The following is a 24,732-nucleotide window of genomic DNA, read 5'->3' on the forward strand; positions in this document are numbered from 1 at the left end:
AATACTACCCAGGTATCGAAAACTAGTCATCTGTCTTATTTTCTCCTCTCCTACTTTTATATTTGACACCAGTCGCTTCCTTCCAATCACCATGACCTTTGTCTGTGTAACATTTATTTCTATCCCATATTCTTTAGATCTCTTTTCTAAGTTGTCTAATATCGTATTGATTTTCTTTTCAGATTCTGCAACAAGCGCTAAATCATCTGCAAACTGTTTTTTTTTTTTTTTCGGATATTAGAGGTTTACTCCTATAAAGAATTGAAATTAAAATTATGTATGCGTTGGAGGATGATTTAAATTAACAAAAACTTGGTTACTTACTAATATATCCTCCCTCCAGACATATCGGAACAACAAGCTAGTTCTATCTTTAGTGGTAAAGTAACAAAGATAGAAACGGATAAGAGAAATATGATAGTAAGAAACCATTTTACACCACATTATAGAGTAATTAATGACATATTTATGAAATATGGATAAAATCATCTGAGAAAGTTTTGAGCTGGTTGTTCGAAAAAAAAACTTGTCCCCCAAGAGTAAACTACCTCTTGTGGATTTTTCAAGAGAAGTGACTTACGTCGTATTATGGAGCTGTTAATGGAATATACAGAGTGGCACATATGTCACGCATGGGTTGAAACAGTGTATAAGGTTTGTGTTTGTAAATGCAAGTAATTATTCTTGTCACAGGAAAGAAGTACATGTTTGGGAGATTTGAAAACACTATGTGTGAAAAATTATGTCCTTCGAATGTCCGCCATTTGCAGCCTCACAAAGGCTGGCCTTTTTTCAGTACATTCTCCATAACTTTACCGAAGAGTTGCTGGCCGTAACGCACGGATCTCTGCTCTTATGTTGTTTTTGAGTTGCTCGATGGTTGTTGGTTTGTTGACATATACACGTTCTTTGAGATATCCCCAAAGGAAAAAATCTGGAGCAGTTAAGTCAGGCGTACATTGAAGTGACGACGATATACTCTCTGAGTGAGTATGATTGATCTTTGATTTTCAAAATACAGTTCAATCAGTTTCGTGCGTTGTTCAGGATTGAATCTCTCCATGATGAATCTCCCAGGATTCCTTTACAATCCTGAAAAAGAAGTACTTCCATTAATAACTTACCAAACAAAATATGAGGCATTAAAGCCCATGCGTGACATATGTGCCACCCTGTATATATATTTATGAAATATAAACATAATCGCCGTAGTGGTTTTTGAGACAATCGTCCAAATAGAACTTACCCCAATAATAAACTACCCGTTCAGAATTTTTCCTAGTAACGACGACTTACGCCATATTATAAAGTTGTTAAAGTTGTTTTTTTGATTTCTGATTTTATGATGACAAACCAAAATAAGGGTAGTCGAGTAAAGTGTAAAAATTTAAAATATGGTGTTTTCTAGAAAATGACTCTAACCATTTTGTTTATACAAAGTGGAGTAAAAACAAAAAAGTAACTGAAACCTAGTATCCGTAGTTTATTTGTTCTTATCGCACAGCGACATATTCCACATATCATCCGTAGTCATGGATAATTACGTATTCCGTCCGTTCTGTGATTCCTGACAACATACTGGAACACTGTTCAGGGGTTATAATTTCCAGTTACTAGTCCAAGCTTCTCTCGAAAATCTTCGTTAGTTATCGGGATGGCCGTAAAGCATTTTTCTTTTAACATTCCCCACAAGAAAGCATCATATATCGTTAGGTCTAGACTTCTAGGAGCGAAAAGAAAGCCATTCCATATGAAAACAAATCTAGTTCGGCATGTAGGGACCATGAAATATATGTGTGTGTTGAAATCTCGAATTGATTATTTTCAAGGTCGCCATACGTTTTCTCCTATCGCCAGGCGATAATAAAAATACGTACCGGGTGGTCCGGAAGTGGGCGTACCCCCCCCCTTTAATTTCAATAGTATAGTGTTAGTTATGGTAGAATGTCTGTAGACAGTTACGTTGAAGTCTTAAGAGTCATAAACATCGGTATGATCACCATCCATGTCATAACACAGCTGAATTCTGCGCCAAGTTCTCGCAGATGTTTTACGGAGATACTCCGAAGTCACGAGAGTGAAGGCGTGTTCCACAACTGCTCGTAATTCCTGCGTTTTGTGATATCGAGTGTTTCTTACTTGTTGCTTTATGAAACCCCAGACAGCATTGTCTGGTGTCGTCAGATCGGAACTTCTTGGAGGCCAGGCAATGCTATGTAAACTTTGATCACACATTGTTGATTACTCCGACTTTTTCACTGCAAATAACTGTTACCAAGCAGAAAACAAATGAACATGCAATGTTGCCAGACAATGCCAAGCAATGTTACAAAACAAATGTGGGTAAAACCGAAAACTGTCAGAAAACACCAACTAGTGGTACGCCCACTTCCGGGTTACGCTGTAGAAATAAAATAGTGAATAAAATAGTATCGGACGTATAAAAGGTCGTGAAAACCCCACTATTTATTGCTATTTATATTACAAAACATAGGGGATCACAGTTGTAAAACCTCAAAATCTTGCGTTCTTAGTCGTATACACATTAATAACTACAGTGCAGTAGCACTATTTTTTGGTATAGTAACAAATTTCTTACAAACTCCTTGCAAAATAGTGCTTTTTTTAATAAAAAAAATCGTTTGATGGTTTAAATACATTTGTTCTCTAAGCGAATTACTATTTTGCTAGGCATGCTGCACAAAGATATTTATTTCGTAATATACAGGAATGTCCAGGGACTGTCTAGTGAGAAAGCGAAAGTAAGCGTGTGTCATATGTACGGGCACCGAATACACAGGGAGCTCCTTCGTGGCTTAGCGGTTAGCGTACGCGCCTTTGGCGTGGCGTGGGAGACCCGGGTTCGATTCCCGGCGGGAGCTCATGTGGTTCGGATTCCACGTTAATCAGTAGGTCCACGTCTCATAGAGCCTCGCTGCTGAACGGGACGTAAAACTCAAAGTCAACTCAACTCAACGAATACGCAAGGGTAGGCTTTGTTTGAAGTCACAGACAAGTGCATATTAAGTGTCGAAGTACATATGATGTACGAAGCGCTTTTCTTATGGGCACGGCGACTTAGTAGTAGAGCGCTTACGTATGGTGCGTGGGGGGGGGGGTCTGGGTCGATCCCCTGCGAAGTAAGTTTGTGGTGGACAACATTGTACCCGTGGGTTTTCTCGGGGTACTCCTGTTCCTTCCACAATTTCATTCCACCAATTCTTCCATCATTATTCACTTGCTTTAATCGCCCATCTTCCTTAGCCTAAAGGGCATAATCGTGGGACGTTAAACTGAAAAATTTCATTTACTTATGGAGACACATGTGGTAGTTACGTATACATCATCTGTGTTATTTCTATCTTACCTCTATAACTATAGATTTGGCATTTGTATTAACATGTTATTTAGATGTTATTCTTTCTTTCTTTATAGAATAACTAGCAAAATACCCGTTCTTCGCCGGGGAGAATACTTTTATTTTGGACATAAAGGGGCGAATTCAGATTTAAAAGCATCGGAAGTGTCACTATTCGTCTCAGCGACGCCGAAAACTATGGATCCGACACTAATATCGGTCATTTACGATTATTTTTATGTATCTTCCCCCTCCCCCAAGTCGCTGGGTTGAATTTGGATTTAAACTGCATCGGAAGTGTTAGTGTTCATCTCAGCAACACCGAATACTATGGATCGGACACTAATATCGGTCATTTTCGATCATTTTTAAATATCTCTTCTCCTTCCCCTCTCCTAAGTTGTGTCCTCAAAGTGAAATAATAAAAACCATCCCAGGCCCGAACCTCATCTATGTGGCGACTTTGATCGAGATCTGTCTAGTGGTTCAAGAGTTAAGTTTTATTTCTTTTACATATCTCACCCCCCCCCCCTTCCCCATTCCCTACGTTGTACCGTCAAACTGAAATTATAAAAATACTCTCAGGCCCGAACCTCGTATATGTTGAAAATTTGATGATGGAGATCGGTCAGGTGGCTCAAGACTGAAGTCATATAGACAGTCACTGTCATTTATATATTTCCATTTGTATCCTGAACCGTTCTCAATCTGCACTGTAGTATATATTTTTATTTATTAAGTCATCAAACAGTTTATTTATAATTTTACTATAGGAGCGTGAGTTGAGCGAGTTTCTTTTGAAAATCCTGAGTTTGAGCTTGAGTTACCGCATTTTTTACACCATGAGTTTGAGCTGAACTCGCTCGTTTTAAAATTGAGGTTTACATCCTGAGTTGTTTGTATCTTGGAGAGTTTTTCTGTAGAGTTTCAACCACTTGTTCTGTGGCCTTGTTCACCAGGGTTAAACCACTCATATGAAGATTGAATCACTTCATAAACATTATTTTTTGCATGTACTAAAAGTACAACTTTTATATATCAGTAATAAAAATAACAGTAAAAACAGTCTCTTTCAGTTTTACATGTATAAAATTTATAATTGGAAAGCGAGAGGAAGAATTTCATTGGTTGTTTGATTTGACCTCCTCTCGTTTTCTGAACTATGTAAGCTATAACCTCAGCTTAGATTGCACAGTTATAACAATAACAAACATTTTATTGTTTATTTTAGCCCACAGTCCAGATAATATATCAACACGGACTAATTTCATAAATGTATATATATCATTTTATGAATGTTATCTTTTATTATTTTCTCTTCTTACAACTTCATTACAGATAAAATTCTTTTTCTTATATTGTTATTTTATCTATCTATTCAACAACATATAATTTCTTTTCTTCTTCTTCTTCTACCAAGCAGTTTGTATACATTTAAGCACCGTTATCCCAAAATCAAAATATAAAAATAGAAGTAATCTAACGCAATGATACACGATATCGTTGTACAGTGGAGTCCCGGTAATCCGAACAGGCCCGGGAAAAAATTTGATTTTATTTGTTTATTTATTTATTTTTTGGCGAAAATACGCAGTATTAGGAAATTACTTACTAAAAGGATGAAAATGAGTGCATAGTTTTCGTAGAAAACAAAGTAAACTTCCTTTAAATACAGTTTTTGTCTTTAATACCTGTATTTAGGCCTTAAGCCACATTACAACAATTACACAAAGTTTGAAATAGCATAAAGGCATGGAGATTTTCCAACACTTTTTAACATTTTTCCAGAACAGTACCAGTACATGTACTGTAGTCAGAAAGCGTGTTTTGAAATAGTATACGCTAGGTATTTGAACAGAATAGACCTGTTCACCTGCTCCAAACCGCGATTTTACTGTTATTCCGGCTAATCCGAAGAATCACGTAATCCGATTAGGGTTCGGTCCCAATTAGTTCGGATTAGCGGGACTCCACTGTACTTCCATAATGTGTCTGATGAAGGCAGTAATAGGTTACCGAAACTGTAACATATATTATTAATTATAAGTGTTTCCTTTGGTCAATTTTATATTTTATTTAAGTTAAAATAACGAAATATTTTTTTTCTTTTTTTCAGATTCCGTTCAACGTTTTTCTCACTTGGTGGAGCCTGTCACCCGAGTGAAGTTTTCAGAAGATTCCGTGGTCGTGATCCGTCGCCCAATGCGCTGCTCAAGAGTTTAGGACTGAAAAAGGCTCAGCCGTCAAAAACAAGGAGCAAAGCAGAGTCAGTTCATTAGTTTAGAAACACCCCTCGTAGAGAGAAAAGGAGACTGATTTTTTTTTAATACTGTGAACGAGAAAGCGTGTGTTGTTATTACCTTTAAAAAAAACAAGAGAAAAAGAAGAAACCATTCTGTTCATAAAGCATGGAATGCACCTATTGAAGAAAAATTACTTTTTTGTCAATGCAATTCATAAAAGTGAACTGTAGCATTATTTTATGCGACTGGATTAAAATTCAAAAATTGTACAAATGTACGTAGAAGTTGAAATATAACATATATGTATGTGATCTACTATTCATATAAAACACATAATTGTCTTTGATCGTCGCGAAGTTAAACTCTTATTATTATCATGAAAAGTAAAGCATGAAGCCACTGTTAAATTCGTTTTGTACCTTCTTTTCCTGATAATGTTAAGAGTTTAACTTACCAATAATTTGAAAGTAACGTGTGTGTTTTATACGAACGGCAGAAAAGGGCTGTACATGTACGTTATATGTCAATTTTAACAATACTTACAGTCGTGTTTGTATGTAACTAGCATCTATAGATGTATCCTTTGTAAAGAAGATAATTTTGTTGTAGATTTCTATTTTCTGTGGTGACATTATTAAGGATGTGTACTACAGACAACATCTTTCATTTTTAAGTAGATGATGTCTATATAAAAGTATTTTTTTTAACTGTTAAAATAAAATTTGAGATCCTCGGTTCTGAGTGATTATTGTGTTCGTTTTGTAAAAAAATGAAAAGTGTTATATAAAAAAAATTTAATACTTACAAATCACACACATGTACGTACATGTTGAATCAGCATATGGAACAGATGTAAATTAACCATGGAGAAGAAATTAGTGAAACAGAAGCTTAAAACTCCCGCATAACATTTATATATATATATATACAGGGTGTAAAGAAAGGTTGTTTACAACGTTTGGGAGGTGATTCTACAGATGAAAACAAGTGAAAATGTCTATGTAACACATTGTCCATCTTGACCTCCTAACCGAGTTACGGACATCCAAAAGGGTGGGAAAATGAACTTTGAAGGCTAATTCTGGCAAAACGACAAGAGATAGAAGGGCGGTGTTAGGTGGCCCACACAGACTCTCAACATGGACTATCCAAAGGTACTAAGATTAGATGTGTACAAGGCGAGCGCAAGGGATTCCCCAAAGGATGCCTCACTTTGTCCTCATAACGTCCGCGGCATGCTTCGCATCCTGTGGGGAATCCCTTGTGCTCGCCTTGTACACATCTAATCTTAGTATTTTTGGATAGTCCATGTTGAGAGTCTGTGTGGGCCGCCTAACACCGCCCTTCTATCTCTTGTCGTTTTGCCAGAATTAGCCTTCGAAGTTCATTCTCTCACCCTTTTGGACGTCCGTAATAAGGTTAGGAGGCCGAGATGGACATTGTGTTACATAGAAATTTTTACTTGTTTTCATCTGTAGAATCAATCACCTCCCAAGCGTTGCAAATAACCTTTCTTTACACACTGTATATATCTATCTATCTATCTATCTATCTATATATATATATATATATATATATATATATATATATATATTCGGGTCCTTGTGTGGAGACTCAAATTGCACTATGTGGCAACGTCGCAGATAAAGAACCACAGAGAAGATATACCAATCTATCAAATAGTAATATCGATTCTCTCCAGATGACAGTGAAAGTGGATATACGTTGAAACTTACACCATGTATTAGCGTAACAACTGATGTAGTTGCTTGGGGGATTCCTAGAGTAATGCTAATGGTTCCATGCTAGTCTGCTCACTTCAGCATATATATGAACTTCCGTCACGTAACTCATTAAATTAAAATTCAAAGTTGACTTCGTGGAATACCTTACCTTTAGAATAGTCATTTTCAACTGAATGCTCTGTAACGTGAAAGTTTGGTGCTCCCCTTGTTATCAAACTACACGGAAAGGATAAGGAGCCAAAACGAAAACACGTTCATAGAAGGCAGTGGTGACAGGCAAACAGGAACGTCGGTAGCGTTGTCGGCGGTTTTCTAAGTATACTTACTACTCGTAGCTTCTGGACTGCGCGTACACTGACGACACTTGCGTATTCCGTTTTTCCACCTATCACCAACCGTCCGTACTTCATTGTTTCTTTCCGCTTTCCTTAGATTGTAAAACAGCTCCCCTACGTCAAACATCGGTCAGTTGAAAATGACGGTTCTTGATTCTGTTTTCTACTGTCCACTAGTACCCTCCCCTGCCCTTTTTTCCAGAGAAGTCACAATTTTGGACAGTACCATCGTAGTACAACAACAACAAAAATACCTCACGCCTCCCTCCCGGGTAGGCGAATAGCGTGTTCGCTGAAGACCTCAGTCCGATTCCCGGGTGGAGCTCATGTAATTCGGATTCCATGTTAAGCCGTAATAGGTCCACGTCTCATATAGCCTCGCAAGGCGTTGCTGAAAGGGCCGCAAAACTCAAATCAACCTCTCTGGCTTAATAATTTCGTCAAATATTTGTGAATCTTAATAGGTGTAGACACATATTATTCTTATTTATTAAATTAACCGTTTGTCTGTAAGTTATTTTCTGTAATGCCATCAGTGACTAATCAAAATAGATTTCAATGTACAGCCTTGTACAAAAAAAAAATCTCGGACACCCACCTTGCTTTAGAATACCATATTTTGAGATCTGCACATAGCAAATTTTAATACTTGGGCTTTAAGTAAAGATTTCCATTGGCGACGGCAATTTTAGCTGTGCATTAGAGTCGGTGGTTTTCAAAGAAAGATGGGTGACCAGATTTTTTTGTAACAAGACAGTACTTTTAAAAAAAATGGCATGAATTAAGTAATAAATATTGCGATTTTCGTAATTTTTTCTTTCGTAAGTACTATGGTGACGTGATTGAAGGTCAAGGTAGATTGTTTTCGTACCGTGTACAGTCAGCGACAAAAGTTCTTTCTGTTTGATGAAAAGTTTCGTAAATAACTGCAGAATAAAAGGGCAAATTGAGTAGTTTTCAGTAAATTACAAAGAATGTAATTTTCTATACGTTCCAGTCATATCATCGTTATTCCCAAATAAATTACCAAACGAAAAGAACTTTTGTCGTTGACTGTACAGTTTTCCATAAACGAATATCGGTGTTCAGTAAGTTTTGTGAAACCATAAGTTACTGAGTTCCTGAACAAGAAAAGGTCATTTTCATTACGGTGTCACGCTGACCAGGTGTAGAGCGTTCAGCTCTGGCGCCAAAATTTGTAGGCCGTAGTGGGTGCACGGTGACTGAGTGATAGGACGCTTCCTTCTGGTACTAGAGTTTCCTAGTTCGATCCCACGCAATGTGAGTCTATGGTGGACAACATGGTGCCCGTGTGTTTTCTCGAGATTCTTCCGTTTCCTCTCATACTCTCATTCCACAAATTCTACCATTATCATTCACTCTAATTAAATCATCTGTCTCCAGAGACGTACACAGGAATTTATTTCGGGAGGGGTCTAAAGCGTTTCGGGGGGGCGTCCAAATACAATTTGAGGCAAAATTATATAAACATTTCTAAAATTGCCCCTAAAAGTAGAATACATTTACAAAAAAGTCGGTATTTCGGGGGGGTTCGGACCCCCAGGACCAACCCTCTGCGTACGCCCCTGTCTGTCTCCCTTAGCCTATAGGGCATATTTGTGGGACGTATAAATAGTAAAACAAAAGACCTTACAGACAAGATTATGATCAAATGATTAATTTATTGTTTTGAAGATACAAATTGTGTAATACTTTGTAAATACGTTGTAGCATATATAATATGATGCATTATGTGATAGTTAAGTTATAGTAAGCTTTTTAGTATTGTAATATTTTAACAAATCGCATTAAAAGGTATTTTATCATGTAATACGTGTATATATATGAAGGGACTAACTAATGTATATGAAATTGCTATAGCTTTCAATAAAACGGTGCTTAAACCATTAACATATCTTTCTCTTTTAGTATTTTCTATTTAAACAAAGTTTAAAACGTCCTGTTTTCTTCAGAACTCATAATAAGTTACAGTATACAAGAAATACATTTTTAATTGTACGAGGCATGATCAGAAAGTAAGGTTACAAAGTCTGCAGTGAATTGTATACAGGTAGTGGCGGATCCAAGGGAGGGCTATAGGGGCTATAGCCCCCACCCTTGACGCTCAGGTATACACTGGATAAAATGGGCTTCAATCCTGCTTTACACTGGATAAAACGGCAAACTATGGTTTAGACCCTCCCTTGATCATATCCTGGATCCGCCACTGTATATATATTATTTCATTACAACCAATACAACCAACAGATAGTACATACATTGGGTTATTTTTCGATAGTCTCCATATCGATTCAAGCACTTATTGCATCGTGGGATGAGATTAAAGATTCCTTCCTGGTAAAAGCTTTGTCCTTGCGTATTTAGCCACGTTTTCACGAAGTATTTCACCTCCTCGTCTGAAGCGAAGCGATGACCACCTAGGTACTCATTCAAGTGCGGGAACAGGTGATAGTTGCTAGGAGCGAGGTCCGGGCTGTAAGAAGGGTGGTCGATTGTGTCCCAGCGAAACAGCGTGGTGGTCTTTCGGTGACGTTTTCGCTACCAACCGCAAACTTTCGACACTATTCTGCGATATGATGATGAGACATTACAGTCTTTTCGTAAACCTCTACCAGCTGCCGGTGAATTTCAGCCGCGGTTACATGTTTCGCCCACAGACATCGAATAACTGAACGGACTTCTTCGCGAGACCAGTTTTCCAAACGAGTCGCCATTTGTGTTTACCTACAACTAGAGCTGAAGTTCTGCATAGTTGTCAACTCAATGTGGTAAAAATTACCATACACTGCTCATTCCTCTATAACATAAAACTCCAGAAACATTGACCCTGTAACCTTAGTTTCAGATCCTCCCTCGTATAAGTTGACCTAATTTGTGTTCTGTTTTTAATTTTTGGTACTAGTAATTTTTTTTTACCTTGCTCTCTTCGTCAGAGCACTTGGTAAGAGTGGGTTAGAAACTTCTTTGAAGTGTTACAGAAGGTAAAAGCAAATTAAAAGTAATATTGTTACCAGAGGATGCCCACACAAACACAGCCATAGCTAGAAATTTTGCCCCCCCCCCCCTCCCGTACACACCTTACCAAGCGTTTTTTTTTAACGTATAAGAAAAGCAGCTTTTGTTGTTATGCTATGCTGAATTTTTTATCTAGCTGCTTGGACAGACTATTGCAACAGCCGAAAACGATAATTATGTATTCTTTTACGAATAAGAGCTATTTTCAAGAGGCTTATTTTGAAACTTTTTGTTAAAACTTGACAAAACTACTATTGGTTGCACACAAATCCACAGTTATGGGAATTTACAACTATTTAAGTTTCATAAGGGCCGCGGTGGCTCTGTGGTAGAGCGTTCACCTCTGGTGCTTGGGGTCCCGGGTTCGATTCCAAACCCCGCCAAGTGAACTTTGTGGTGGACAAACACCGTGTGCGTGAGTTTTCTCGGTGTTCTCCCGTTTCCTCTCTTTTTCTTCATTCCACCATTTCATTCATTACTCATCATCACCGTCACCTTTAGCCTAACCGGCATAATCGTGGGACGTGAAACTCAAAGATTTCATTTTAAGTTTCGTACTATCGATAACAAATGAAATTTTAATATATTAGTAGCTATGTGCTTTTAAAATGTTCAGAATAGGCGATAGCATTAATTTCCATTAATAATTGTAAATTTCTGTAATTTTGTTCTGTATGTGACCACACAAACAACATTTTAATTTCGATTCTTTTACGGTAAAAATATGTTGTGAAATGTAACTTAAATTCAGAAGGAGCCTTCTTTGCAAATTTCTCAAAGCCTTCATTCTCATCGTCGTGATTAATCTGATTGGGTAGAAAAGAGTGGTATTATCTAAGCAAATTCCTCACCATCAAAACGCCGAACATGTATTTCATACTTTGACTGTTTCTGATTTTGAAAGCATTCCTGCGTTGACTGTAAGTCATTATTTGACACTTTGTATATCACATCCTCATTAACAAATCATATATAATAACTTTTTAAGGCAATAAATAAAAAAAAAGCTTGTTGTGACTTATTGAAATATTTGGGTTGCGAGCGGAGTGAGCAATTTTTAACAAATCTATTTCTTGGCAAACCGACAACAATATTGATTTAATAGGGGCGCCAATTCTTTTACGGGGTGCTGCGTTGATTACTCATTTCAAACACTTTTTCTTTCTTCCTCGTTCGGCGTCCTCTTGCTATCAGCGCCCGGGGCGACCGCCTCCCTAACTACGGCTCTGCACACAGACTCGTTTTAGAGTGCAGGCTGTACTCATAGAAGTATTTGGGGACAATTTTTCTTTGAAAATGTTACAGTCAAACTAGAGAATCATAAATTTAGGGGTTGCGTCATAACTTTTCAAGAGGATAAAAAAAAAAAAAATCTTGACTCCTTGCGTTTAAAAACTAAGTATGTTCCTGATTTTTACTACAAGACTATTCTTGCTTTCGAGGTGTTTCTTTAACTTCCATCTACTGAATGTGTGCAAAAAAGAGGCACTAATTCGGTTCCATGAGAATATGATTGTAATCCAAATTATTATAATGAGATTTATGTTACTGTAGTAACTGTTGTTAAATTTCATAAGTACGATCTCAGAAAAAAAAGTAATTAAAATAATACATTTAAAAAAAAACTTAATGGGCCTTATGCAGAGTCGTTATGAAGGGTGATTAGTGCCATACTAAAGAATTCGACTAACATATGTTTCCTGCAGTAGTCAGGCCTTTAGTATGACGCTAATCATAGGTCAAAATGACTCTGCATAAGGCAGAATTACGTTAATCGTAATTCTAAAGATTGTATAATCCTGGGCTCCCCATTCCGATAGTCTTTCCCTCTCAAATAGTAAACTGAAAATAACCGCACTAGGTTTAAATAAATAAGTAAGTTTTGTAATTATATTGAGACAATTTTTTTATTGATATTTTATTATGAGTACTGTTGGGTACGGTCTGTGTTTCTATCAAACTTTTGGTATGGAATATGGTGTTCAATAGTACTTATCAATGGACAGAAAATTAAATGTTCAGCACTGTTATAGATATCAAGTAGAAGTTTTAAACATTTTGTTTTGTATTAAATTGCTTTTTGGTATGCTACCAGTTATTTTTCATTCTTCCAGAGTAGTTTTTTTTTTTCTGCTACCGATATTTTTAGTGTAACAATTTATTAGTAAAGTTGCAACTAAGAAACATTAGAAGAACGGACTGATTCAGGAGCACAACTTTGAAAAGAGAAGTGCAAATACATTGTATTGTTTTATAAAGTAAATTTCAAATTATCCTATCCAAAATTGTAGTACTGTAATATTATATCAAAATGCTACGTTCAACAATGAGATCTCGGAAACTACAAGTTCCAGAAATGTGCCGTTTTCGCTGATCGATTCCAAAATTTTGAATAAATATGCCAGTTTCTATTTAAATTTTGAAAAAAAAGAAAGATTATTTACCATTTCTATTGAACGTTTAAGGATTCGTTTTAAGTCCATAATATTAACATTGTAAACAAATACCAGGACGGAAAATTACGTTTTTCTTTTTCAAACTATCGTTCCTTCCTCTTAAAAGGGCCAGTTTTGGTCATTCCTGGTTTAGATATATTTTTGGAAATGAATGATTCTGCTTCTAATCACGAAAAATGTGCAAATTTCTCATAAACGTACTGTTAAATACGAAAAACCGATGCGATCTCGAAACAGTTTTGTTAATCTCTACCATGCTAGAATACTATCTTTTTGTTTCAAAACAGTATCAGCGGCAAAACTTTTAGCCAGAGTATTGAATTGAATTATATAATTTACATCTGTTTGAGATTATCAGTTATTAAGTCGTAAACGATTTATTAAGAGACTGGTACGGAGCGTGGCGCTTTACAGATCAGAGACGTGGACATTGAGAAAAGCTGAAATATCCAAACTGGAAGCATTTGAAATGTGGTGGTGGCGTAGAATGCTGCGCATATCATGGACCGAAAGGAAAAGGAATGAAGACGTACTAAAGGAAGCTAATGAAGGACGACAGATCATAAAGATAATAGGAAAAAGAAGAAACGGCATGCTTGGCCATCTTATTCGGCTCTCCAATTGGATCACCGTGCTGAGAGAGGGAAAAGCGAAAGGAAAACTAGGAAGAGGAAGACCAAGGATAGAATATCTAGATGCAGTTACAAAGAAGAGGCGTTATCAAAGGATGAAACAGCTCTCCCAAGGGAGAGAAAAGTTTTAAAATTTCCATGTTGCAAGGTGGCTGAGGTGAGGAAGTAGTATGTGATACGTATTTCACATCGATTTTGTTTTGTCTGCAATTTTTAAATTAATGTTCACTTTGAGAGGACCATAAGGATTATAACCGCCACCAGGTTATAGAAGGATTTTTTGTGGACATTCTGTATATTTCGTAAAGACAGTGATTCTTATTTGCGATTTGTACTTTATTCTGCAATGCATACATATAAGTTCTTTTTTCGATGGGAATTGCTTCTTTCCCACACAATTGAACAAAGAAGTCTTTCATTTTTCATATATATATTTAAAACATTGCTTTTGGTGAGAACATTTCAGTATAGTTATTTGGAACTGAATTAAGTGTTTTCTTTAATCGCTTATGGAAATATTGCAGTAGTTTAGAGAAATACGGGCTGACCAGATGTTCCAATGACCAAAAGTGGCACCAATTGCGTTGTTTTGCAGCTCGTTATCTGTACTTTCTCACGCCAGAATTATTGTCGTTCTCGTGCATTGTAGGCAGTAAACTAAAATTAACATAAATTATTTTCCGTATTCTGTTTGTATGTGCATACAGGTGAGTTAACTGAGTGATTTTTGGAATGAACTGCCAACACTCTTCGGTTGACCATTGCAGCCCGTACCTTGAGCTTTGGTGCTCAGGGAGTTCGAGTCCGGTTAGCCGGCGAAGGACGTTTTTTTACGGCTAGCCCCAACTAGTGAAGTCCTAGGTTCACAAACCTTGTGCGTTTAAAAAGTTATACACGCGCCCTCCATCAGCATTCTACTTTGGAGGCTCTCTATTTTAATTTGCTGAAGATTCATCCTTACGTTCCAGGATTGTTTGGTGCAGCAACTGGATTTCTACGCGAGATTATCCATGCAACTTTTCCCCAGTGCCAATCCCCCAAGTGCGTCAATGGTGTGAGAGAAGCATTTGCAGTGAAATCTGAATTATAATCTCATATATATATATAAAGGACTACATTGCATAAAAAGGCAAAGTGTGATTTCAGTGAGGAAAATTATTACACATATTCTGTGTTAAGTGTTGTGTTCATTTCTCTTAGTTATTTTTTTTTTAATATAATAGTGTTCTAATAAATAAGTATAGTGTTATTTAATCCAGTGTGTTTTCGTTGTTTGTATGAGTGATGTTTGTGTGTGTTATTGTCTGGATGACCATCTGATCGTCCGTGAGGTTTTCGAGACGAGACACCCGAACTTCTCGGCGCCTAATGCTCATCTCATTATTGAGACCGACGAGCGATTTGGAAACAATTTTTAACTCTTCTTGGAGAGGTCCTTCATCGTCCTGTCCAGGTAAGTTCCAGTCTCAGGAGAATACTTATTGGTAGGACCACGAACCACGAACAGCGACCAGATTACACGGAGTGGTTACAAATAAATGTTCACCCAAACAGAGATCTCGAATTGAAATGGTTACAAATAAATGGCAGCCCGAACAGCGACCCGACACCCGGGCGATTATAGGATAAACCTCGGGGACTATAGTTTGAAAAACACTTTCCTATACCATCGGTAAGTAAGGAAGGATATCCGAAATTATAATTACTCTTAATTTCTACTTCTAACCACAAATTAAGTTAACATCTTATTCTACCACAGAAGTTAACAGTATTTCGTCCCACGTGTAGCTGTCCTAATACCAGACTTTCGCAACACAACCATAATGATACTTATATTCCAAGTTTATAAAGATGTGGTAACTAATAGGTAGGAGAACGGATAAATTTAATTAAAATTTTTGGTTTGTAAAACAAAAATGATAAAATTATGTATTATACACATAAAAAATGTAACATATCAAGTCAAATAAATAACAATATATTCTTTGTAATATTTTTATTTATATCTACATCCAAATCTAACAAAGTTTGAATTTTAACACACCACACCAACATTCCAAACTTTACTATGAGTAATAAAAAAATTGACATTATATAAACAACCTATAGTAACACAATTTCAGAAAGATTTTTTTCCCTTGCAGTAAGCTTCTTTCCTACAAGTAATCTTTCTATTCATTTGATATTTATTTTTTTCAAGTTACTTTAGTTCATAATTGATTGAGCACCAGGTTAATAACAAGATTTTTGTTTCAGTTATTCACGGAACAAAACAGAGTAGGAAATACTTCTTATTGTAGTATATTCATGACCTAATTTGCCACTCTGGAATTTATTTGTGTCTGTCCGAAAGTTACCATTAGAATGAGGAGAAAAGAAATAATATTTACAAGCTTGGGTAAATATATACCTAAACAATGCGAGGTTATGATCTGTTGTTAACATTGGTTGACAGTTTACAATACATAACATTTGAGATTCAAATCGTACGCTTGGTTTCCAAAAATACAAAGTTTATCAAAAAAAGGACGTTACAACTTTGAAAATTCGTATTGATTTATTCATTTATCTTACAGACATGGTTTTGGTGCCAGTTTGTAGCAAAATACATCAAATTTTGACTCACGTAGTACACTAGTTCAGAAACAAGCCACCACAAGCGCTAGCGGAAGTTGCAGCCTTTACTGGTCCCGTACGTGCTGTGAGCTTTGGTTTAAAGAATCAAGGAGATTAAGACAACTGTGCAACGTAATTTTCGTACAAAGTATGATCAAGATCTCCCCCAGTAGACCTACTGTTTATCGGTTGCATAAGTGTTTTATTGAAACTGGATGTTCGGTAAGACAGACAGGGCCGTGCCGTGGGGGGAGGGGGCGAACGGGGCGACGGCCCCGGGCGCCGAAGTAAGCGGGGCAAAAAATTCGGGAGAAAAAAGGAAAACAGATAGAAAAAATTGCTTGCAATATATGTATGGGGGCGCCGTCGTATACTCTCGCCCCGGGCGCTGGTTTTCCACGGTACGGCCCTGAAGACAGAACAGATTTTCAGGTCGTCCTCGTACGTCTGAAGACGTTGTAGAGCAAGTGATACTTCAGATAGGATGTGTTCCGCATCACCAGTGGAAGCGACATTTAACCTCTTTAGGTATAAGGTTAAAAAAAAAAAAGATGTATTTTGCTTTTAAAAAAATTATACCAAAACCATGTCTGTAAGTAACCTAATAAATAAATCAAAATGAATTTTCAAAGTTGTGAAGTCCTTCTTGATACACCCTGTATTTTGTTCTTTAATCCATTGAAATATACATTATAAAATAAACATTTATTGATATAATTTAGGATTTTTTAATTTGTAAATTTTGAAAATTTATGACAAAGAATTTTTTTAAAAGATAAGTAAACGGATGATCTTTCGATGCGTTGCCGAAACAACGATGCACCTACGTTGAACCACTGTTTTGTTTTCACTTGTTGGTATCGATGATTGATGGATTGTCGAATTTGCCGTTGGCATTTTGATAGTGGCTTTGCCAACAATGCCTACAAATAGATAACGGTTGGCACACCGTTTGACAACGAAAATGTTACTTGGGTAAACTGTAAGGATACCGAAGAGAGGTGGAATGGTAAGTACTTTCGTCTTCGGTATGTGTGATCTTTTGTTCGATTCAGTGTCAGAACTCAGTCGATAACTTTATTAGTGTGTGTAAGTTTCTTATCCGTTTTACGTAATAAATAAACTAGTAAATTTTATACAGTATTTAACGCGTTTTTCTCTATATTCTGAAAACTTTCATGTTTAATAAACGTTTTAGACATTAGTTTCGAAAACTACCGTTAGGAGGCTCTAGTAACGAAGATCGCGAATATACAAGCTGTAGATGCTAGCAGATCCTAGATACTAGTAAATCGTAAAGTAATGCGTAAAATTTCACGTTAAAATTTCTATTTAAACTTAGAAAAGAAAGGACAAAAGTATGTGTGTGTGTGTGTGTGATCAGGATAAATAAACGTATTCTTAGTAAAGCAAATAAGAGAAATTTCATTAATATATGTAACATGAATTGAGTTTCTTTTATAACAGTGATTTCCATTTCCCGCCAAAAGCAATTACTGCCCTCTACCACCATATTTACTAATTAATAATTGTTTACAAATTGAGGTAGCATTACTAGATCTTAAATAATAATTATAATAATAAAGATCTTATTTTAAAATAGGTATTGTATGATACTTTTCATACAATTATTTCGTCTTCCATTGTTGATATGAGGAAAAATACATTCTTTATAATTGTAATTATACAATGGAAGTTTATATTGTGTCGAAATTGTTACCATGATAGGAACTGCTCAATACCTTAAAATGCTTTCTTTTGAAAGTATTACAATTAGATGTACAGTCATGTTCAAAGAAAGAAAATATTGAATTCACAATTTTATTTGGAAAAATATTTCTTCTCGCATCCGTGTGAAAAATAGACTTCTTGGTATGAAGTGCAGGCCTGTAGTCAGCTCAAAAACGTAGAGGAGGGGCGGTGAAAGTTAGGGGGGCCCGATCCAAAAACATTATAGTTCATCCCATATTATAGTTCACTTGCAAGCCTATTGTGAAAATTTTAGAGGAGGACAGTAAAAATTTAGGGGGGCGGCCCCCTAGACCCCCCTGGATACGGGCCTGATGAAGTGGCTATATATCTCAATTTTTGGGATGTTCTCAGGGGTAAAAGTGGATCTGGGAAGGTAGGGGGACGCAATACGTCACGCCGTCCCCCGCTCCTATCTTTGCCCATTGTTATTGTGAAGAAAATGAGAGGGACGCCATAGATATTTGTGAAAATAGGGGAACGACGTTCACCTGCGTTCGCTCTCATTTTTATTCCTGGATGTCCTAGTGTTTCGAGTTATTTTTGGGGTACAGTAAAATATCCAAGTTTTGAATGTTTAATTCCTGTGAAGAAAATCAATTAACAGCCTGAGCTGTCCACATTGTAATCAATAAGTTTTAGATTGTGCATCTATTGTATTGGATATTGACCGTATAATGGCCTGAACTCATTGTTGAAAATATTATGAAATTAGTTTAGTTCTGTGATCGTAAAACGTACCGTATCTTCAGTTTGATAATCATGTAGCCCTACTGAATTGAGGATAGAAGCAGCTTTAGTGTAAAAATTGTAGAAAGCAATAACAATTACAGATTCAGAGGGAAAACAACAAAAGTCGAAAAAGAAAAAGTTAAGGTTTTGAAGAGAAAGAACTCAAAGACCTTACATATTTTGTTATACCTTCAGTAGCTTGTCACCCAATGGATGGGCGTGATTTTTTAATGAGAAATATGAAAATGTGTGTAATGACTAGGGATGGGCAAAACCGGTTTTTAAAATATAAAAACCGGAAACCGGTTTCTAGAAAAACCGAAAACCGACATTTCTGTTTTATCTAAAACCAGTTTCGATATTCTCCAAAAACCGGTTCGGTTTTCACTGAAACTGGTTTTGGCGAAATCTTTTGGAAAACACACAAAACTATTTCTGTGGAAACGGAATCGGTTTCCGGAGAACAAAGAAACACTATTCTGGTCATAAATAGAACAAATTTTGAGAAAAAAACTGGAATCGGTTTTGAAGAAAACCGAAATCGGATCCGGTGAGAAACAGAACCGGTTTTGGAAAAAAATGATAACCGGTTTGAAGAAAACTGAACCGGTTTTCTTGGAGACAATTGAAACCAGTTTCAGTGAAAAACCGGGTTTTGTGCCTACCTCTAGTAATGACACAAGGATTGCCTGATCATCTCTGGTGAATGAAGATTTGGTGCGTGTGATCTGGACATAATGCTTTTTTCTTTGACCATTCTTCTGTTGATAGGAAAACTTGGTTTAGTCTATAATTCCACTATAGGTTGTTACTTGTCTGTAACTTTCAACGATGACTTTAAAATGATAAATTACATTGCAAGGAACAGAGATCTAATATACATCTAACAGGCATCTCAGAGATTCCGGATATTGATGCATAAGTTACGTCTAATATACACGTACTTACTGTATATTTATATTAGACGTAAAATAGAAATTTATTGCTACATGGTAGAAAACAATGATAATGTGTACAGAGCATCTTATTCTTGGACAGTAAAATAACCATTCAGACTTCTTTCATGATGTGTATACTTTTTTTTCTTACAACAGAAGTGAAAAGTGTAAATAAATGTTCAAATATTTACAAGATTTCGAGTATTGTTCAAGACTTTGAATCATGGGTATCTGCTCAAACAGAAAAGGAAAAAGAAGATGATGCCTTTTGTAAATTTTTGAAGCAGCTTCAAATTTAAGGTTGTTTAAGTCATACACATGTGAGCTATCCTTCTCAAATCACATATTAATAATGGTTTATGTACATAGACATTAGCCTTATCTCCAGAAAATGTATGCAGAAAACAATTTACTACAATTGTAAGTATTGCTAATGAATACGCTACACTGATTAAGTTTGCAATTTTGAACATTTCACAGAGAAAGAAAATCACGGAAAGTCTGCTGACTACCTGCGCCATCTAGGTTTTTAAGGCCATTTGATATGTAGATCAGTCATTTCCAATTGAGTAATCTGTGACGTTTCAATTTGCTGGTTGAATTCTCACTAAATCTCTCTCACACACGGAGCAAGGCAGGGCAGCAAATATAATGTTGATTGAAGATAGTCGTCACAGGCAGACAAGGCGTAGTTGCTCGTTTTGCAGATGTGATACTACTCGTGGATTCGTAACAAATCGAACACTGCCAACACGTATTTTTATTCCGTTCCACCTAACTCATTCCCATCACTTCTTTTTTCAACCTGTTTCTCTCTTAGCTCCGATCGTGAAAGCCTCAGGCCCGTAGCCAGCCCAAAAATGTAGGGGACCCGGCTGAAGTTAGGGGGGCCGATCCAACCCTATTATAGTTCATTTGCAAGTCTACCGTGAAAATTTTAGGGGGTCAGCAAACTCCCTGGATACGGGCCTGCTACTCCTATGTCATAAATTGGCGAATTGGAAATGATTAAAGAGAAGATAAATATTTTACTTTCTGTTATATTAAATAAACAGGAATTTTAATGGCGTACTTTTAGGAATTTGTGTTTCAAAATTATTTATGTCAAGGATTTTTTTAAGTTCTAATTTTATTGGTAGAGGGGCATCGATCAAATGTTATCTTGACGCTACGTGGTAGCTTAAATAATTGCAGCCTCCCAATGATCAACTTTAATAAATTAATTATTAATGAATAGGCCTAGTATATGCATGCAACGTATGGAGAGAGACAAACAGAACTAAGCAACAAATATGACCAAAACGATTAACATTTCATGTGTATATGATGTTAGAATTATTACTACAAAATAGTATCTTTATATACACATTATTTTAGAACGATGACGTTTAATTTTAACTCATCGTTTTGTTGGATGGAATGGCTCCCCTGTAAAATTTTGTTGCAGAACCTCAGCTACCTCGGGTTTCTCCTTCATTTAATCCCTTGCTTAAATATTCGTTTTCCCAATAATTTAAAACTTATAAATAGAAAAATCTTAACCGATTTCATACATGTGACGCACTTGTTTAAAATGCTGCAAACAGCAGACATAGTATAGTGTAATGTGAAAGTTTTCAGAAACTTTGCATTTCGCCCCCTGTGCTGTTATGCAACCATAAGCACGTTAAAGAATGTGAAGTCTGTAAGCATGTTATTTTTCCGTAACATTAGATAAAGTATAATGTATTGTGAAAGTGTTCAGAAACTTTGCACTTCCACCCCTGTGCTCTTATGCAACCATAATCACGTTAAATAATGTAAGGTTGCCTATAAGCACGTTATTTTGCCGTAATTGATCCAACATCCATTGAGGTGTTCATAGCCTAGCTCCAAAGATTACCATCAAATCCCAAGAAATTCATATGGAACAACTTGAAAGGTTTACTCAAAAAAAAAAAAAAAAAAAAAAAAAAAAAGACATGAACATTGGTGCAAAAATATATCGAAGTTAGGCTTAAACACACCTAGAACATGCACATAAATAGGTTCAGTTTAGAACCTCTTTCTTTTTTGAAAACGGTTAAAATGAGTTTATTTTATATATAAATTCAATACCATTTAATCTAAATTCGATTTACAAATATTAAAATTATAAATTAAAAACATACCCTAATTAAGGGTGGCCAGGGGAAGATATACTCTTCTGAAATCACTTCCCGTCCCTAGAACTTTCTCTTATTAATTTAGGTAAATGTATGTTCAAAAAATAAACAGTCAGAAATTTTTGATTTTCTCCCACAATCATTTTATCCCCCTTGTCTTATTGTTCTGGGTCCGAGTCTGAATTTTCAGGATTTAATTTTCACAAAGTAAGGGAAATTTTGATAAAATTGAAGAAGAAATTAGTGAACACTGAAATCCCTGCTCATTTAAAAGAGAAAAGAAGCATACTTCCCCATATTAATCAACAAGATGAGAAAAGCAAAATGGCGCAGGCACTCTACAGTCTTAAATGGCGTTTTCAATCTATTTTAAATTTTTGTATGAATGAATAATATTCTTTTGAATCAATGAGAAATCAGATAATCTGTTTTGTTTTTTCATATAGATGTAATCTTAAATGCATATATTCTGCTACTGATTTTAACTTGTTTATTCGTAGTAAATTGCAGGCACTGAGTAAATTATAACATGGAAATTATGAATTTAGCATGAACATCTATTATTGTTTCCTATGTTCAACATACTATATTGAATAACTTCATAACTACGTAATGTTCCAGTAGTGTTTCACCTCTTGAAATTGAAGTAAGCTAATGTTCTTTATTTTTTTTAATTAAGTAACTTATTTTTGGAAGACATAATTAATTATTAGGGTAAGCCCGAGCAACCCTTGATAACTAAGATTCTATCTTGGTGGCATATAATATGGGGACATTCCCTGAGATCCGTACGGGTAAAAACTTTGAGATGACGTAAAATTAGGCGAGGTAAATGCTTGTGATGGAACAGGTCCTTGCAACAGATCTTGTCCAAAGTTCGGTCGAAGCAAGTTGGCTGGTGAACCTACATTGCCGAAACTCGTATTCACTGCTTCTTCCCTCATTGACAGTGGCGTTCCCGTTGCTGGGTTGTAGAAACTGGAGCCGAGAGATGACGTGCTGCTTCTGAATGGCTGTCGTGAGAGTCCGGGTAAATTCGGGTCCTCTCGGTAGCCAACAGTAACCGTTGCTTCGCTTGGAGATGGGAACTGGTACTGCGGATGAGAACTGAAACGAATAAATAAAAATTAATTTATTTTTTTTTATTTCTATGATAGTTATCGTATAATTTATTGCACTGAACAAAGATAATTAATGCATTATAAAGAGTAGTGCCACCAGAAATTTACGTTAAACTATTATCTGATCCGCCATATCTCTAAACCAATCGTCGCCAAACTTAAGAAGGTTCTGAGCTACCGTACTCTTTTTAAATCCTATTGTGAACTACCAACAATAATAAACAAGCGTTGTTGTCGTCAGCGCCCCCTGTCGTTAGCGACAGCTCACTGGAGGAATCAAGGTTAGCCAACCGGAGCGTTAACGCGATCTACCGAAAATGTCCCTCCGCGAGCTACTAGTAGCTTACGATTGATGGTTTGGCAATCACTGGTTTATAGTAAACTATGTAAGATAGAAATTAAGAACTAACATATCTGTACTAATATCAACAAGAACTAATAACTTTTTAAAAAAATCTTACATTTGTTTATTATTTATAAACTTACATTTCTAGTAAGCATGAAGCCAATTTTAATTAAACTATATATAACAAAAAGAAACTGAAATTTACAATAATAATTATATATACAAATATTTTTGTCAGTATTCTGGAAGTCGAATCCCCTAGGTTTAGCGACTTTTACCCCAAATTACTAATATTTGCGATCATTAGTTGCTACAGTTTCGTAAGCAGTCATAACTTCAAAGCGTGTATTAAATTCACTTTTAAGGTTTCCGCTTTTGCAGTTTGGAAGCATTCCTTGTAACTGTGAGTAAAAATAACCCAGATATATTTAAATGCTATTTGGACAAGCTTTAAGTATTTTATAAAATATCGTACATATGTCGTTTGGGTAACTTTCAAATTAACGACTAATGACAATCATTTTGTGTTGTTGGGTTGGTTTGAATTTAGTGTCCCTCTTCAGCACCGAGGCTAGATAAGATGTACACTGTAGGGTGGATGCTAAATCTCTTAGAAATCATAATCTTTCACTGTAACCTCGACAACAATAGCCGTGTGAGCCGGGAGCATTGTCATGCAGAAGGAGAGCTCAACACATATCGATTGTTCAAATGACTTCCACGAATGAATTGACGCAGCTAGATAGTTGAAACTGATAAATTATTTCCTCCATAGATGGCACTATATGTCATGAACGGAACACGATATTTCAGTGTCAAGCTGGAAAATACTTTCATAAGCCGGAGTATACGCCTCTTTGAGCATCCGTCATACATAAACACTTTCTTTTGCTGAAATTCAGGCGGCAGGCGACTCTTCAGACAATTGCTTTTTTTTTTTTTTTTCAATAATCGACGGTCTATGGTTTTTACTTTTCTCCACATAGTCTTTTTGCCGAGAAACAACTTTTATGGCAGAAGTTAGAGAAAATCGCAAGCTGATCTCGGATATTGAGATTGTGCAACTCTTGTCGAACTGTGATTTATAGAAATAGATTGTTCCAGACGTTGATTAACTTCTGAGTCCAGTGATTGAATGAATCACTTGATCACGACTTTTGTCCGGTTCAGCTGGGAGACTAAAGGGGGTCGCCTTTCAATTCCGGAGACCCAGACAGGCCTGGTGACTAAGACAGATCCGGTGATCCTCAACCTGCTAACATATCAGCTCTGCAGGAGCAT

The 24,732-nt window shown here is 36.2% G+C and overlaps 2 protein-coding genes across 2 annotated transcripts in view; one reads left to right on the forward strand and one right to left on the reverse strand.

Annotated features, from left to right (window-relative positions):
- LOC145680228 (uncharacterized) overlaps nt 1-9,596 on the forward strand; it is an 85,973-nt gene extending 76,377 nt beyond the window's left edge. The window contains exon 14 of the mRNA XM_081750545.1: nt 5,475-9,596. Within this exon, the coding sequence (XP_081606671.1) occupies nt 5,475-5,637 (163 nt within the window). The 3' untranslated portion in view covers nt 5,638-9,596. The remainder of the gene's footprint in view (nt 1-5,474) is intronic.
- Nucleotides 9,597-15,793: 6,197 nt separating this feature from the next.
- Nucleotides 15,794-24,732, reverse strand: part of LOC145680230 (transcription factor SOX-10-like) — a 256,148-nt gene continuing 247,209 nt past the window's right edge. Inside the window, exon 7 of the mRNA XM_081750546.1 lies at nt 15,794-23,091. Within this exon, the coding sequence (XP_081606672.1) occupies nt 22,731-23,091 (361 nt within the window). The 3' untranslated portion in view covers nt 15,794-22,730. The remainder of the gene's footprint in view (nt 23,092-24,732) is intronic.

Source organism: Thermobia domestica, chromosome 3 (genome assembly GCF_964235325.1).
Source record: "Thermobia domestica chromosome 3, izTheDome1.hap1.1, whole genome shotgun sequence".
In the NCBI taxonomy this organism is placed as follows: Eukaryota; Metazoa; Arthropoda; class Insecta; order Zygentoma; family Lepismatidae; genus Thermobia; species Thermobia domestica.